This window comes from Scardinius erythrophthalmus (genome assembly GCF_964197995.2).
Source record: "Scardinius erythrophthalmus genome assembly, chromosome: 6".
Taxonomy (NCBI): Eukaryota; Metazoa; Chordata; class Actinopteri; order Cypriniformes; family Leuciscidae; genus Scardinius; species Scardinius erythrophthalmus.
Genome location: NC_138226.1, coordinates 44,176,789 through 44,195,817, shown reverse-complemented (window position 1 = coordinate 44,195,817; position 19,029 = coordinate 44,176,789). Strand labels below are relative to the sequence as shown.

The 19,029-nt window shown below is 39.2% G+C and overlaps 1 protein-coding gene across 1 annotated transcript in view; it reads right to left on the bottom strand.

The window, feature by feature from the left end:
- dip2a (disco-interacting protein 2 homolog A) overlaps nucleotides 1–19,029 on the bottom strand; it is a 179,322-nt gene that overhangs the window by 51,226 nt on the left and 109,067 nt on the right. Inside the window, 4 exon segments of the mRNA XM_081368290.1 lie at nucleotides 881–1,012; nucleotides 5,184–5,429; nucleotides 11,331–11,450; nucleotides 16,450–16,569. Of these exon segments, the coding sequence (XP_081224416.1) occupies nucleotides 881–1,012; nucleotides 5,184–5,429; nucleotides 11,331–11,450; nucleotides 16,450–16,569 (618 nt within the window).

Sequence of the window (19,029 nt, the reverse complement as noted above, 5' to 3'; positions counted from 1 at the left end):
ATTGCTACTGACTTATAAAGCCCTAAACGGCTTAGCTCCAGTTTATTTAACGGATCTTCTATCGCCCTATAATCCATCGCGCTCTTTAAGGTCACTAAATTCGAGGCTTCTGGTCATACCTAGGATATCCAGATCCACCAAAGGAGGGAGAGCATTTTCACATTTAGCTCTAAAACTCTGGAATAGCCTTCCTGATACTGTTCGTTGCTCAGACTCGCTCTCCCAGTTTAAAACTAGATTGAAGACGCATCTCTTCAGCCAGGCATTCATATAATACTTTTAATCTTACAGTTAAATCCGACCTCTAGTTCATAAACGCCAGAGGAGAACTGGCCCCCGACTGAGCCCGGGTTCTCCCAAGGTTTTTTTTCTCCATTAGGTCACCTGATGGAGTTTTTCGGTTCCTTGCCACTGTTGCCTTTGGCTTGCTCAGTTGGGGATATTTGGGGATATTTAATTTAATTTTATCAATCAATAAATTTCACTAGAAACAAACCTTGTTGTATTATTTTAATTTAATACTGTGAAGCTGCTTTGATGCAATCTGTATTGTGAAAAGCGCTATACAAATACACTTGACTTGACTTCTTGACAAGGGACCTTCAATTAATCTGCGCTTCAGGAATTCTTTTTAGAATATTGTTCTAATACTGTCTCTTAGCAACATTAGAATTAGTCAAACTGCACTGGGATGAAGTGTGAGACGAGTCTCGGTCTCTTCTGAGGTTCCGTGGCAAATAGCCAATCAGATCGCGAGGTTTTGGACCAGAGCTAAAAACCCCGTGTTCAGTGTGTCCGTATGCAGTAGAGAGAGAGAGAGCTCTGTGGAGAGATGAGATGACAGGACACAGAGGTGTGTGTGTGACAGGAAGATGCTCACCGTCGGCGGTCTCCAGGACGCTGGTGTGTGTGTGTCCGCGGGGAAGCCCTCGCACCGACGCCACCTGTGGACGCTCCTCATGCACTGAGCGCTCCCACAGGCCTGTCACGTCCGGCGGCGCGCTGGGGCCGTCTGTCATGAGGTGTCAGAGGTCAGAGGTGAGTGGGGGTCAAGATACAGCAATGCATGGTGTTCTGTGATCAAACCCATGAGAAATTATAATATTGATCATACATTTAAGAAGCATGTGGATGTGGGGTGGCGTGAAATGACAGTGAGTAGGGCTGGGAATCGGATGCTTGTTATAAAATCAAACACATGCTCCTTTGTGAGCATTTCAATAAGACGTTTTATGTGCTGCACACACATCCGAAACGCGCGCACAGAAAAAGTGCTTTTAATGTGATTTGAAACCATTGAAGGTTTAATGTTTTCAGAGCTGCAGACGTGTGTAACTATAGTGGAAACTCTTAAAGTGACAGCACTAATATTCCTGCAGCGTCTCTATAATAACACTAATCACACAACAGAAGACGGAGAGGACATTCACTCGTTCTTGACTGAATAACTTTTGTATCTATATATGTAATGTATACTTTATTTATAAAGTGCAGTGTTATTTTACATTTGATTACCGTTTCTCTACCTGAAAATATTAAAACACTATTTATTGCAGTCATATACTTGTTCAGTTGTATCTATTTGTTGAGATTGCTAATGTTTTATTTGTTCTTTTTTTAATTACTGAGTGTTTACTTGTCTTTATTAATGCTTGAAATTTAGCCTATTGATTTCTGTTCATGATATTCAGCCACAATTAAATGTTTTGCAATAAGACATAAGTGCATGATATCCAAGTTTGTTTTTTTCCTTATTGGAATCGAAATTAGGAATCGATAAGCAGAATCGAAATAGGAATCGGAATCGTTGAAATTCAAACGATACCCAACCCTAACAGTGAGTGAGATAAATCGTCTAAAAAGTATATACTTTGCCATCATCAACAAAGCACATACTTTTAGCATGTATTATAAATATTTGACCTGCCATAAAATCTCATTGGTCCAAAATTCCACATGGAACAAAACATCAAATATGTTCTGATTCGCTGTCGCTTCTCTTCCTAACTCCATGTGTTGTTGACTGTCCATCTTACTCGACACACTCAACACAAGAGCTGTGTACACCATTAACCAACAGCAGCTGTTCTGCGTGTCATCTCGACTCTTGCAGAACAGTGGATCCACAGAGCGACTCTGACACTGTGTGAAATCTGAGGTTATTTACAGTCGATGCCCAGGGCCAGCTTCATGATACCGGCCTTCAAGGGCAGAGAGGCGGAAAAACAGGGTGAAAGAAAGAGGAGGAGACGACAGAAGAGGAGGAGACATAGTGGGAATGCAAATGTTCCCTGTGAAGAGCAGCTGAGTAAAGTGAACGTGTTCTGCCATTATGATATCACTCGCTCTCATGCCGTTCAAAACTTATATGAGTAAGTTTAAAGACGTCTCATTCGGTTCTTGTTCATACATTGAAAGCAAACAGTGACCAGAGGATCATGTCAAGCTCAAAACCGGCCTAAAAAGCACCCTGAAATAAAGACAGACAGGTGTGGTTGCAGGAACTTTACAGTGAAAAATATGGTAGCATCATTTGAAGTTTTACAGATTAAACTTTAAAAAAAAAAAAAAATGGTGGGGGACGGACTGTATATTTCATTAACTGAAATAATGTTAATATTCCACATTAATAACATTTGTCACGGTTCTTTTGAGGACTTTTATTGTGTTTCATGCCTGTGTCTCTCTGTAGTTGTTTCGTTCCCTGATTCTGCTTGATTCAGTCAGTGCTTGAGTCTGCTTTGTTTCTCTCTTGTATGGGTTATGACCGCGACAACAATAAATCAAAGTTCATCACAAGTACTTTCCACAAGCTAAGGAAAATACTAATGTAGATAATATACCGTCAAATAATGCAATAAACTTTAATTTAACAACATATCATGTAACATAAGAACCCTGGTGTACATGAATGATATCAAAAAACTAAGAAGAGACATAGTTATTAACATGAAGAGTCACACAGGGAATTATGGGAATGTTAGACTTACAGTGAATGTCTTCCAGATGACTTGATCTTATTCATTTCCAAAAACTGTACATTTAAACCTCAGGTGCTGCTCGCGTGGCGGTCAAAAATCATCTCTTTTATTATTATTATTATTATTATTATTTCAATGAAATGATTGTACTAGATTTTAGTTCGATTATTTTTTTTTATTTCGTATTTTGTATTTTTAGGGGATTTTACAGAACTTTTGGATCACAGACTTCAGTTCGGCCTCTTTTTAAAGACGACACTTGACAGATTATTGCTGAAGTGAAAAAAGATTAAAAAATTAATTTACGCTTATTGTTTAAACGTAAAACTAAAAATGCACAAAAATACTATTTTACATTTTTATTTGAAGTATGTCTTTTCCAAAACAGGTTTTACTCTAAAACTGTGGGGAAAAAAATCAAAGCCATGAATCTAATTAAGTCTTTAAAAAAAAAGAGTTTTCAGTCAGATGTCATTTGGCCGCAGTACCAAACGCTTCCACTAAATCAAATTCGTCTCTCATTCATTACCAATGCGCTCATTTCAGACCGCGAACAGTAGAGGTGTGACTATTTTTAACTTTTAACCTTTTCAAATCATGTGAAGTGCAGTGTGTTAGCATTAGCATGTCCAGCTATGGAGATGAACGCAGGATCTGTGCTTGTGTTTAAGACAGTGAGCTGTTACAGAAACACACAGTTCATCAGCCGAGACTTCACCACTGTTCAGAAGCTTGTACGCCTCTTCTGCTCACCAAAGCTGCATTTATTTGATCAAAAATACAGTAAAGACAGTGAAATATTATTACAATGTAAATCAGCTGTTTCCTATGTGAATATACAGTAAAGTGTAATTTATTCCTGTGATCAAAGCTGAATGTTCAGCATCATTACTCCAGTCTTCAGTGTCACATGATCCTTCAGAAATCACTCTAATATGAGGATTTGATGCTCAAGAAACATTTATGATTATTATCAGTGTTGAAAACAGTCGTGCTGATCCATATTTCTGTGAAAACTTTTTACATTTTTCAAGATTTTTTGATGAATAGAAAGTTTAAAAGAACAGCATTTATTTGAAATATAATCTTCCATAACATTATAAATGTCTTTACTGTCACTTTTGATCAATTTAATGCATCCTTGCAGAATGAAAATCTAGTACACATCTCCACCTGTTCCTCACACAGAGCTATCGGCTTCAGAAGATCTGAAACATCAGGCACAAGTCTTAGTTTTATAACACTATCACAGTGCTGTTCTGCCAGTCTGTCTTGACAGGCCCAGTCTCTGTTCACTTTCACTGTGATCCTGCGAAACATCTACTGTTGAGATCGTACAGGTTCGGGACGGCATGAGTGCGAGTCGATGAATGACAGTATATTAATTTCTATGTGGACTATACCTTTCAGCAGCACCAAGACACCACACATCTTTATCAGCTCGAGAGGACACATGTGAACAGCGGGCACCGGGGTGTTTGGTTGTGATTTGACTTTCCTAACTTTAGTTAGTGTGTAATGTTGCTGTTTGATCATAAACAACATCTGCAAAGTTATGACGCTCAAAGTTCAAAGCTGAGGGAGATATTTTATTTTAAAGAAATCACTTTTTAAGCACTACAACAAACGGCTGGTAGAGACTACATGGCATTCCTCCCTGGTTAGTGACATCACTAACCCTAGAATAAACCCCGCCTCGCAACACAGGGCTCTATATGGCTCTGATAAGAACGAGCTGTTGGAGCTCCTCCCCCTGTGCCGGGAGCAGCAGCTCATTTGCATTTAAAGGGACACACACAAAAACGACGCATTTTTGCTCACCCTCAAAAAAGCAAAAATTTAACATGCTATATACAAATATCTGTGGGGTATATTGAGCTAAAACTTCACACACACACTCTGGGGACATCAGAGAATTATTTTACATCTTGTGAAAAGTGTAAGTATACCACCCCTTTAACTGATCAGTACTGACCCAGCTGTGTGTGTGTGTGTGTGCGCGTGTGTGTGTGTTGTGTGTGTGTGTGTGTGTGTGTGTGTGTGTGTGTGCGCGTGTGTGTGTGTGTGTGTGTGTGTGTGTGTGTGTGTGTGTGTGTGTGTGTGCGCGTGTGTGTGTGTGTGTGTGTGTGTGTGTGTGTGTGTTTGTGTGTGTGTGTGTGTGTGTGTGTGTGTGTGTGTGTGTGAGGTGTGTGCAGTACTGACCCAGCTGTGTGTGAGCCATGAGGTCGGCCAGCACGGTGGCGGCTGAAGCAGAGGTGGTGTTGGAGGAGTGGTGGGCTCTTCCTCCGGGGTGGGATGAGGTGGAGGAGGCGGACGAGGAGGTGGACGAGCCCTGGATGACCCTGTTGAACCAGTGCTCCACGCTCGGGTGCGCCTGGTACGGGGACGAGGAGCAGATCCGACCCTGCCGGCGCAGCGAACCCTCGTCTTCTGACGCCGACGACGTGTCTGTGAGCGCAGGTACAGAACAGGTGAGATGAGAACAGGTACAGAACAGGTGAGATGAGAACAGGTACAATCGCATACAGAGTGTCACTGGCACTCATCACAAACTTCCCTTTTCCTCATCAGTTTCACTCAGTGTCTTTTAATCAGCTGTTTTTGCTGATTATTAAAGTCCCCCTGTGGTGGAAATCCAGCTTTTAATGTTGTTTATATGTCTATGTGGTGTTTTTAATCTGCTTTAAGACAAACCATGTGTGAATTCATAAGTCGACAGCATTGCTGAGTGTTTCCTCCTCAAAACTGCAGTGAACCAAAGACAGTCTCAAAAACACGCTTTGAAATCGCTGGTGTTTCTGACGTCACAAACTACCTTGTAACCAATCAGATCAACGTGTGATCGTCAACCAGTGGATCTCTGAGCTGAGTGAGTGGAGGCGGGGCTCATTTGCATATTCATAGAACCGTGAATACTAAATGAGGCAAGGGTGTCGAGTTACATTCAAGATATTTTAAGGAGTGAAGATTTTTATTTAAGGAAAAAACTTTAAAATATGTCATTTTGGAGATCAAAGATGAGTTTTAAGGGATAAAATGATTGACTACAGGGAAGCAGAGAATCACTTTATTAATCTGATCCAGTCATTTGTCACAAGCAAGTGTCACATTTCTTTCCGTCCTCATTTTGAACAATATATGTATTGTTTTATCATTTCACTTTTTTTTTCACTTGAGAAGTTTTACATACATCTCTTTAATTTAAATTCAGCTTGATTTGATATTTTGTCATCTAATGTAACAAAATGCCCTACATTTTTAAAGGTACGTTTACATGACAACGGTGTACTAAAAACATATTTTTTTTTCCTTTGCGTTTTTCATGTACAACAACGACAACGTTCTCAAAATGATACACAGATATTTGAAGAGAAACTTTGTAAAGAAACACTATAGATTAAACATTTAATATGCATACGCATGACGTCACTATCTTACACAAATTCACGATTTTGTAGTTTACACAAAGACCAAAACGGTATTGCTTTCAAAAACTTGCACTTTGAAGCCCATTTTCAAAAGTTTGAGTTTTCATCCCCCAAAACGCTGTTGTCGTGTAAATGAACAGTGAAAACGCGTAAAAAGATTCCTATTTTAAGTCTAAAATGGTGTTGTGTACATGGACCCTGAGTGTGACTTAATCATCCAAATGCTTTCTGGGGACGCTGTACAGTAAAATGTCTTATCAAATATAAAAATAAAATCTACTGAAAGCTTCCATCATAAACACCTGGAGGACTGATATATGATCGCTATGGGAGAGGAAGTTGAAACATGACTTAGATCTGCCGGGGGAAACACATATGAAGGTCATGTGGTCAGAAGCGGAGCGTGTGAGGTCTGCAGTTATGACGACGCATCACTGCATCATTTTCCCTATTATTAATACATTAGAAATGTTACGCGGTATAGAATAACAGATGTCCGACAATCAATGAATAAAATAGCTCAAACTGTGTGCTGCGGTGTAAAGAGTGTAACAACAGAGAGAAAAAGACATTTAAAAGAGATTATAATGAATTCACAATTAGAAAAGTATAATTATCATTAACCCATTACCAATAATGATCTGCTGTTTGCTAGTTCATTTACATTTTATGTCAGACGTTCTGAAACGGCTGTGATAGATATGATATATGATATGATATATGACAGATTTATGATAGAAGGAATTGCGAGGCCTTTAAATGTAAAATTGTGGTATTTGTATTGTCCAAAATGCCAAAAATCATAGTGCGTATAGTAATATCTTCCTCATGAACAAGTCACATGATTTGAGCAACAACAGAGTGAAACGAGTTACTAAATGACGTTTAATGCTTTACATTTCATAACAGTTGCTTTTCAATGTTCATTGTATTATTTTCCTCATCAAACACCGAGAAATGAACAGAGAAAAGACTGTCAGAATGAAAGAGGAGAAGACAAAGGCGAGAGAGACTGACTGACGGAAGCCTGCAGGAGGGAGCCGATCTATTTAACATTAATTATGCACTTAATCACCCGCGGGGAGCAATTACTATAGAGCGTGTCCAGCGAGTTAAGAGACAGACACTGAGCAACAAACAGCCATGCGTGAAACGTGGAAGCCATTATCCTAATGAGTGTGTACTGATGAAGGAGAATGATGTGTGATACCTGTGATTATCACACACACACACAACTCAAGACTAACCTACACACACATTACATATGAAAATCAAGCTCGGCATTTCCTGTTGTAATGATGAAGATGATGATGATTTAGAGAACAAGGCACCCCAAGATCAGTATCCAATATGATATGAATATCTATATACACAATATTTACTCAAAATGAATTTACATACTCTACCATTCAAAAATTTGCGGTCAGTACGAAAATTAATATTTTTATTCAGCAAGGATGCATTAAATTGATCAAACATTATATATTTAAAATGTTACAAAAGATTTCTATTTCAAATAAATGCTGTTCTTTAGAAAATCTATCATATTTTCCACAAATATATGAAGCAGCACAACTGTTTTCAACACTGATAATAATCATAACTGTTTCTTGATCCTCAAATCCTCATATTATAATGATTTCTGGAGGATCATGTGACTCTGAAGACTGGAGTAATGATGCTGAACATTCAGCTTTGATCACAGGAATAATAATTATAATATACTATTGTAAATAACTAATTATAAATATAGAAATGGTTATCCAGGATATTTTGGAGCTGAAACAATTTTTCTGATCAGAATGTATGAGTCAATTCCCTCTTGAAAGGAGTGCATGTTTAATGATCTATAAAGAGCCTCGTGAAAACGAGAACTATTGTAATTGTGTTGTGACTCCATGTCTTCGGGCTCTATGAGTGTAACCTTGACACAGATTCAGGAAGAGGAAGACACAATAGAGAGAGAAACTGACAATGACAAGGAGGAGACGGAAATGAACTGAAATGAGTAGATGTGTCAAGAAAGACACCCAACGACCGCTATCCTGACAATAACTGGCAAGCTGGCCTTTAAAACAGAAATAGTTCTTCTAAACCCTCTCTATCATCAGTGGCTGCAGCAGTGAGGTGTGTGTCTCTGAGACCGGGACACTGCAGACGTCAGCAGAAACGCCAGGGAAAGTGGGTCAGACGGCATTTCTCAAGCTGGTCAGATCCAGACAGAAGCAGAATCCAGTCGGACACACTGTTCTGAAGAGGGAAGAGTCTACATCCACACCACTGGGTCTCGCACGTCACATGACTGATGCTCCATTTTGAGAGGGGTAGGATCGAAAGCTATGATTTTAGAGCATTTGTAGCATGATTATATCATGTAGCAATTAACGCCATTTCCAGAGGCCTCGGAATATAATGCACAACCTTTCATGATACTTTATGGTGCTTTTTGTTCTGTTCTGGAGATTGACAGCATGTAGACACTACATACTTTAACATTAATGTACTTAAATACATATGAAATTTATTTTTCCCAAATCCTTCTTAATTTTCCTGGGTTGTGTGAGTGTGTTTTTTTTTTTTTTTTTTGTCTAATGTCTAATTAATTGAAATATCTTTATACTTATGGAATTTAACAACAAATTATTAAAAATTATATTTTTGACATTTTCTAATCAACTGAATTCATACAAATTTAACAATTGATTTTTTTTTTACAATAATAGGGCCTTGTGGAATGTTTTATCTTTTCAGAAAATCTGTGTTGTCCGTTTACATTTTTCCAAATTTATTGTCAAAAATTGTGTTAATATATTCATCTAAAATGTTGCCAAATTCTGACATTCCACGTTATATAGTAAATTCCACTTTTATGACTGGATTCCATCCAGATTTTCTGCATCACGGATATCATAATTAGAAAATTATGATGTGAATATTTTAAAGAGGACCCCAGGAAGATTAGCTGCCATTAAATGGGCCGCTAATGGGGATCCGAATAAAACAATAAAACAATAATTAGAAGGCGCCAGTTATGTATGTAAAAAAACGGCATCATAATTCTTCAAAATATCCTGTCCTGCAGGCCTGAAGCGTTAATAAGTAAATGACAGATTTTTCATTTTTGGGTTTCTTAAGACCAGCCTCAAGAGTGAAGCGAGAGGGCAAGAGTGGGGCATCTGACAGGCCAGATGGGTTATCAGATCATCTCCGTCGGGGCAATCAGACAGCTTTAGTGCGTTACTGCGTCCACACAGGGCACAAAAGACTTAGCGGACCATGACCAATTCCCACAGGGAGCGACCCTGAATGGCTCCCGTTATGCTGATCTGACCCCACCCTTGAACCTTTAATCCCGTTGACCTTTCCCTGACTTCATCATTCTGACCGAAGAAGGACAGAAGAGTGTATCCGGACACCAAGACTCTGAAACTCGTTAGCGTTAAACAAACACTGCATTAATGTAATCCATATTGACGGACAAAGCAAAGACATATCACAAACATGAGGTGTGAGAGATGAGCTTATCTGACCACAGGATGTAATAATGCGCTATCATTGAAGATCTCATCAGACATAACGGAATAAACTGTGAAAGGACAAATATAGTCTCACTGATGTAACAACATCAACACAGATGATGCAAAACAAGATAACCAATAGGAACGACAAATCATGGATTTTAATGCATGAAACTCTTCAAGGTAGCTAACTGTTTTTTTCCAAGCCAATCGATCTCTACCTTATGCAACCTTATTGTTTTCTGTCCCTCCTCCTCCCCAGCACCACCTGTCTAGATCTCCCTACGTTTTTCCTCTATAGTATATTTCAACTCATGCCAAAACTACTCCTACCTACAGTCTTTTCTTATTATCAAAATCCTATTAAAATCTTTTTCAAGAATTGTCATCATGATTGCAACTCTCCAAGACAGCAATGAGATTACATGGAGGACAAATGGAGATTCATTCTCCACATCTCACATACATTTCCTACTGAGCTTCAGAAGTGATCTTAATAATATCTCAAACTGTGCTCAGATTTGCCAAAGTACAAAGTCTGCCATCAAAAGTCAAAGATTTCAATATGAACTCAAACATTTTGCAACAAAATGGAACTAAACCGTTGAAAACCGCTGAAGTTGTCCACATTAATGCTACCTCTCTGTACTGTTAATGTACAGTGTGTCAGCAAGTGTGTCTTTTTTATTTCTCCTAAGGAATTCAGTTAATACTTAAAAGACTCAAAGTCACATGAGCTATGAAAAAAGATGTTGTCAATCTCTCATACCCCAAAATAAGGAAGGGTCCATTAGCTAAATGTTGTGTGTTAGCTAAATGTAATTCTCAAATAGCTAAATATGCCGCCGGTGGGTCAATAAAGCTGGAGCTCTGTTAAACATCTCCATATGCAAGCGTGTGGGAAGGTGGTCTGGGAACTGAGTGGTCAGGAGCAGTTCTCTTTGTGTAAATAATGAGGCTATTATTCAGAAAACTATGCATTGTTCTCCCAAGACTCAGAAGATCAAAACATCCCCTACTGAAATACCCAGCATTGCTGGTCACCAGCAGAAGGTGTGTGTTTTCATGCTGGGATCAACAGGGAAGGCTGGCTGCTGGTTTGCTGGTCAACGGCATGTAGAGTAAGAGTTAACATAAACCAGCCTGGAACAGCATGAAGGAATTCATGCTGGTTTATATTGGATTATATTGGATTATATTGGATTGGATTACTCAGTAGGATATCAAGGGCTGAAATGCACATTTGTTATCAACTGTTGTCAATTGAAAATATAAAGTAGAATGTAAAGTGTAGCTAAATATCTTATGCTATAGCTTAAATAGCAGTCAAAAATGGTAATAAATCTGTAAAGTTAATTGTTAAATCCTACCTTTGTGTATGTGTGTGTGTGTGTGTGTTCTACCTGGAGGAGTGCATGCCTCAACTGAGGACTGCACTAGAACAGAGCGTCTCTTTGAGGGCATCGGCATCTTTCTCTCTTTATACTTTGCCAAGGCTGCTTGTACTGCTTCTGTATGAAGGTCTGTGGGGACACAGATAGCGGCAACATTAGATGAGACAGAAAACTACCATAAGACATCAGAAAAAATACATTTTCAAATCCCAAATGTCTACATGATATGACAGAACAGATATCATTATAATTAGGGCTGGGCGATATGGCCAAAAAATCATATCTCGGTATTTTTGGGTTAAATGGCGATATACGATATATATCTCGGTACTTTCTACATTTTTCCATTTGGATAAAGAAAATCTGTATTTATTTAAAAAAACATGCCATTTTCATCCTGCCCAATGATATCCTACAAACAATGTTGATATTGGAGGATATGGAAACAAATATAGTGAATGTAATGTAGGCTATGCAATATATTATGTGCAAAAAGGTGGTTAAAATCACATTACATTCTAACAAAAATAATGCTTTTGTTTTTAAATTGACTAAAGGCTAAACTAAAAATGAAAATAAAAACAAAAGAACTTAAACTATTAGCCACTTTCATAAAAATATACTTGTAGGTTTAAAATTCCCCATATGGCATATTTATTGTTTCCAACAACAAATGTATATTTTAGTCAGAATTATTGCGCTACTATTCTATTGTGCTCCGTCTGTTTGGCGCGCGGCGTCGCTCATTCACGGAAGCTTGAATATTAGCAGAGATTCAATTGCAGAAGCTCGTCCTCTCCTGACAGTGAAATGGACACATTTGTTTGACTTTCTAACATTTACAGATGGAGAATATACCTGTGAAATGTAAGTTAAGCACTGAGGAAAGCAACACATCTCAAACGCATTAAACAGCGCAAGTAGCCTATTTATCTGTCAGTCAGCAACAGTATCTGTCAGTAAGCATCTGACAGGGCAAGCTGCTTTAAACTTGTTAACTATATCTTACCAGTTATTTTGAAGCCCTTAATATAAGCTTGTGTCATGTTTAGGACAAATTGTACTATGTACTTTCACTGCGGCAGCTCACACTGCGTCTTCCGCGTTTTTCAGATGTGCTCGTATCAAACTACTGTATCGATATAAACGGTATTGCCTCATTCCATATCGTTTCAAAAAAATATATCGATATATCGTACAAACTCGATATACCGCCCAGCCCTAATTATAATAATACATTTACTGCAAGTAACCAAGCACCGAAGGCACCACAAGCAGAGTAAATTCAGCATGTACAACAAGCATAACAATTAGATCAAAGCATGATCATCAGATCACTCTCAGAAAGAGAGAGAGTCTGGAACAGATGCAGCTTCTTGCACGATTTCTGGCCACAGTACCTCTTGCGGTCTGGGCATTTGCCACGCAGGATTCGAACCTGCGACCTGAAAGGTTCGGGGCTTGTGGCTGCTGAGGAGAGTTAGACACCCCTGTCACGGTTGTGCTGCATATAAAGGCACGAATATGAAGATAAAGGTTCAAACAGTATTTAATAACATCCACAGGGTAAACTCCACACGAAGAACAGCAAGCAAACACAACCATACGTAAACGAGACCGGACAAGAGTGAACTGGACTTAAATACAAAGACAAATGAGGTGATTAACGGTAACACAGCTGGCAGTGATGACGAATCAAATTAGTGACGACAAACTAGTGGCGGGAAATGGTGCAACTGAGTCCAAAACAGGCTGACATCGTGACATAACGCCCTCTCCCAGAAGGAGTGACCTCGCGCTGTTGAAGAGGTGAGGAAGGGAGGGAGGTGGACGAGGAACAGAAGAAGGGCTGGTAAGAGGAACAGGTAGACAGACAGGCAGAGAAGACCAGGGAGGTGAAGATGGTGGAGTCGTCCAGGGGGTGGCCTGATGGTGCTCAAGGCCACAGCCAGGACGGCATACCACGGTGGCGTTGCTGGAGGGAGGAGCCAAGGGGCTGAAGGTCTCCATGCCACCCTGGGGACGAGTAGAGGTAATGGAGGTGATGGAGGTATCAGCTTTGGTAAGAGCATTGCGTTAACAACGCAAGGTTGTGGGTTCGATCCCAGGGGATTGCATACCTATGTATAAAATGTATAGGATAATGCAATGTAAGTCGCTTTGGATAAAAGCGTCTGCCAAATGCATAAATGTAAATGTAAATGGAGGTGGATCCCTAGGTGCAGACAGAGAGCCGAAAGAGCGGAGTGATGCTGACGGTCCCCGAGTCCACGACGGAGCTGCAGCAACGACCCCACCGAGATGGAAATAGGGTGCCATAGGGCTGAGGTGGAGCTGGAACGAAGGCGTAGCCAAACAGAGGCGTAGGGGTGGAGAGCCATAGTGATGTGATGCCGATGTCTGAGCCAGGCGAAGCCGAGGGTCCGAGGGAGTCCAGTGGAGCCGAAAGCTCGATGGTCGCTGTCGGAGTCGAGGGAGGAAGGATCAAAGTCAGGACGATGGGCCGAGATGGAACAATGGGACCTGAGTCCGGGGACGGAGCCACGGGATCTCCACGCCCAGGAGAAGCTGGCTCACACCCAGGTGTAGTCGCGCCACTGAGAGGAGGCCGACGAGGAACTGATGGGAGACAGTGAGGGATGGGTAGCAGGCATGGCTGAGGGCTGGAGAAGAGACTGATGATGAACAGAGGGATTGGCGGAAAACAAACAATTCTGGTAAAAAGTCTGGAGAGGAGGCGGAACAAGCTCATCCAAAATAAAGCAGACAGTCTCAGGAGGGATTAAAGGGGTAGGGGTTCTTCCTCTCCAAAATCAAAGCAATAGTTCAGAGTGCTGGCCAGAAACTCACTCTCAGTGGCGGGAAGGTGAGCGGGGATCCTGCTCTGGCTCCACGGCCATGTTTCGCTCAGCTAAACTCATTGCTGGCTCCTACTCTGTCTGGAGGCTCCTGGCTGGAGACTGGATTAGGAGTGGGGCTGGTGTCGTCGTCATCAAAGCCGACAGTAAAAGACACAAAATGCCAGCACCCACTCCACATATGTGGCGAAGCTCCCTCGAGGTCCCTGCCTGGACAACTGTGCCTTTGTCAATGCGTCGGGTCCAATGTAGAGGAAGGAACAAAGGCAGTTGTCCGGGAAGCTCGACTGATGTGCAAGGAATTCTGTCACATGTGCCTCGAGGGAACGATTTCCCTGCTCAAGGCAGATTAACAGGAGCGAGGGAGAGTCCATGATAATGGGGAAGAGATAACTAAACAAAAAAACACTGATACAAAACAAAACAAAAACACGCCGCAGTCTATATCACTTTTTGGTCCGGCCTTCTGTCATGGTTGTGCTGCACATAAAGGCACAAAGATGAAGATAAAGGTTCAAACAGTATTTAATAATGTCCACAGGGTAAACTCCACATGAAGAACAGCAAGCAAACACAACCATACGTAAACGAGACCGGACAGAGGTGAACTGAAAACACAGGACTTAAATACACAGACAAATGAGGTGATTAACGGTAACACAGCTGGCAGTGATGACGAATCAAATTAGTGACGACAAACTAGTGCAACTGAGTACAAAACAGGGTGACATCGTAACAACCCCGAATTTGGTCAGAGTAAAATTCATTACCATCACTACAAGTGTGCCAATTTTCCCCATTTCCCCATGTTCTGTTCATAGGGCAACCATAGACAACCATTCGGTAATAATAATCATAAAGTAAACTAACACTTACAATAATAACCTTCTCGCCAGGGTACCTGAATAATATTACAGTGTATATTATATTATATTATATTATATTATATTATATTATATTATATTATATTATATTATATTATATTATATTATATTATATTATATTATATTATATTATATTATATTATTAGTGCTTTGATGTTCTTAGCCTTTTGTTTCGAAACAAGGGAACAATGTAAGGTCGATCTCTTGGAAAAGTACAAATACACCTCTGCTTGCTTAAGTCACATGATTTGATGAATCATTTATATTAATTTGCATGCAAAAGTTCATCAGTAATAATGAAACATGCAACAGTGACACTGAACCTTGTGAAAAAGAAGTGCACTTAGCTGTATTGAATGTTTACTTATAGTGTACTTCAAATCATAAAAGTATATTTAAAAATACTTGCAGTCAGATAATATTAATGAATTAAGAGGCCACTTACAGCGAGAGCATTTAAAGACAGACACTTTCATGACTATATTTCTTAACACACTTAAGTGCACTTTCTTCGTAATAGTGTTAAATCAAAAGTTACTTTTAAATCATGTTTTAATAGTCTTTTGTCGTGCTTTAAAGACGTTCACTTATTTTGATGTGCTGACTAACATATAAAGCACATATAAAGTACTTGATAATCATTTTAACTGTAGTGTGTTATTCAACATTACATTTAAAGATAATATATTATAAATGTACTAAACTACAGCTTCATCATAAATGTGTAATTACAAATATATTTAAATTCACGGACAAACCAGTTTAAATAGAAATGCTATCATAAATGCTTATCAGTACATTCAGCATTGACTTTAACCATATTTCAAAGACAACAGAATTATTAAATTACATATGAAGAGTTCAGATGCTAAAGCCTCTAAGTGCCATCTGACATTTTCTTCTAGAATGATCATTTTTATCAAGCTTGTATATTTAAGTTCAATAATTTCACTTAAATGGCATTGCAAATTACCTATTAATTGTTATTTAAGTGAAATTATTTAACTTAAATATACAAGCTTTATAAAAATGATCATGGCACTTAGAGGCTTTTGCATCTGAACTCTTCATATAAAGATGCGCTCTACTAAAGTGGGTCAAAAACACTCTAAAGTTCAACTGATTGCATTTGATATAAATTCAAACTAGAATTCAATTTCATTTAAATGAAATGTATCATCATGCAATTAAGTGTAAGAAAACATTACATTCAGTTCACACGTACGTAAGAATATTCTTATGAAGTATATTATTTTCCATATTACTACTGATTATGCATTATTTTTGAAGTACTCTTGTATATAAGTATGATAAAGTGCACTTCTCTTCTGCAAGCATCACTATCTGAGTGTCTGAGGTGCTGGTTTAGCAGAGGAAAGCCCGTGCCTGATCTGAAGCGCTCATCCCGTGAGTTCGCCACCCGGGGCTTGTTCTGTTTGGAGCCCGGAGGAGCCACCTGTGACGACGTGTGGATCCTATGATCTATCTGCAGAGACGGGTCTACACCTGCACACAACAGAGACCACAGCGTTATCATCTCACACACACACACACACACACACACACACACACACACACACACACACACACAGGCATTACTTCACTTTCCACGCTTGACATCTCACCCATGAGCAAGCTAACTGTGACGTAAAGGGAATGCAGAAAGACAAATCACGGCACATCAAGAATCTACAAAACCAGCATTACAGAATAAAGGTCTCTAAACCGTGCAGTGAATCCTGTTCCACCTACCAACAGACATAAGTACATAATCTTAGGGTTACTTGTAATAAGTGACACTTCTCAGTTTCAGCACATTTAGATGGCAACATAAATCCTCTCGCGACTTCAGACTTCTCTGCTGTCCGGGAAACGCAACACCTTGAGATCAATGGTCCTCTACACCACATCTGAGCTCTCATGGTGATCAGTGCAGAGATACCAGAATACTCCATCAAACATGACAGACACACAGATCTTACATTACATTCACCAGACTAGAGTTTCAGCTGAGGCTTACCATTGAGAACTTCTCACCAATATGAATTACTTCAAACTGGCATATATATAAATAAATATTATAACAATTGTACATCATTTATTTATAATGTACAGGGGTGTTTCGAGACCCATTTTAGGGGGCGGTCTGTCGTCTCAGCCTCTTTAAAACTATAACCTGAAGCTACCTGAAGACTATTCATCTGTTTCAATAATGTTAATCAAACAACAGAAGAAAATGTAGAAAGTATTTACTTTGTACAGTTAAACAAGCGCTGTTTATATGATTTTAGTACTTTGTAATCTCTTGTATTTATTTATGCTATTGCTTGAAATGTGATTATTTGTTCTTATTTTATCATTGACTGTTCACTGTTCGTTATATTAGTTAGGATAGTATTACGTTTTTGCTGTGATCGTAAACTGGAATCGAGAATTGTGTAATTTCAATGCATGGTAAGTTTACATGGATCAAAAACAACAAAAGCAATAACTTTATTTATTTATTTAGGCAGTGAATGTTAGGAGTAGTAATACCTGTTATTAATAATGATATGATTATAGTTGTCTACACATGTACCGAACCGATTTGAACTGCAGAAAGACTGGTATCATTATATCATTTATTCATTAAACTTTTGGTATCACTTTATTTTACAGTCCTTTTCTGCATGTACATACTATGTGTTTATTACAGTTATTACAATAAATTGGTAAAAACAAGGTACTAACCCTGAACCTGACCTTAACCCATGTAGTTGGCTTTTTGTCATTATTTTAATAATGAAAGAACTGAGAACTCTCTCATCTATCACCGTATGTGAGTGTATATGTACATGGCTTTCTTCAGATAAACGTAAAAGGACAACAATCCATCTCTGTGAGTTCATACTGAATGTCTGTGATCCAGTCGACCCCAGCGGATGAATCAACGTCTTCTGAACGCAGAATGATAGTGTGTAAGAAAAACACTACATATATTTTTATAATCTCTATCTGAAGGCAGAAAGTCATATACATCGGGGACTGTGAATATATCACATGTACAGTAATAGCCAAAGCCTGCAGCGGATGCACTCACAGGGAGAATACGTGATTATGCTTCACCTCTTCATTTAAACCTTCTGACTGAATGTTGAATCTGAGCTCAATGTCACTGTTATTCCTGTGAGTTTGGAGAAGCTTCACCTTGAGGAAGGTTAAGGCTGATGATTCACGCAGCGCTGCTTACATAAGAGCCAGCACTGCAGCAGAAAGCAGAAATCAGAGAGGACTGAGACCTCTATCACACCAGAGAGAGTCCAGTGAACGCTCACAGATTCAGCATTAGCCTAATGGTGCACAGCTTATTGAACAATTAAGAGTAAAAGTGTGCATTAAAAGTACAATTTCGGCAACGAGAACGATGCTGAGCCAGTCATTTAGACATTTGCAACAGTTTATTTTTTTACACAAAGGTTGATTTTACGCGATCAATCTGTTTTGCAGTTCCTGACTCAGTTGCTTTCACTTGCAAATTGCTGTTCCCAGGCCTGCAATGCTTTTGCTCGTATTTGTGCGGAAAAAAATATATACCAAAAATGTGAACGCGGAAAAATGGAAGTCAGAGGAATACAGATCATATTTATTTTGCGTTAGCATGAAGATGCAGCTTCACAATACATGCATTACACATACGAATAACAGTTAAATGCTGCAAATATTTTTTCTTACACTTGAAAGGCGATTTACACCTTTACAAATCTTCCCTTGCACATGCAAATTTAATTTACGCTTGCAATCTTATGTACACTTCCACAAATCTTCTGATGTCAAGCGATGTCACAAACACAGGGAGAGATGAAGGACATCAAGACTAACTGCATTTAAAACACATAGTCCTGCTTTTGTCATAGGATCTAAATAAAACCAAACTATCTATTCTTTGTGAAACTTTGACATGGTGGAACATCTATCACAGGTTAAGAC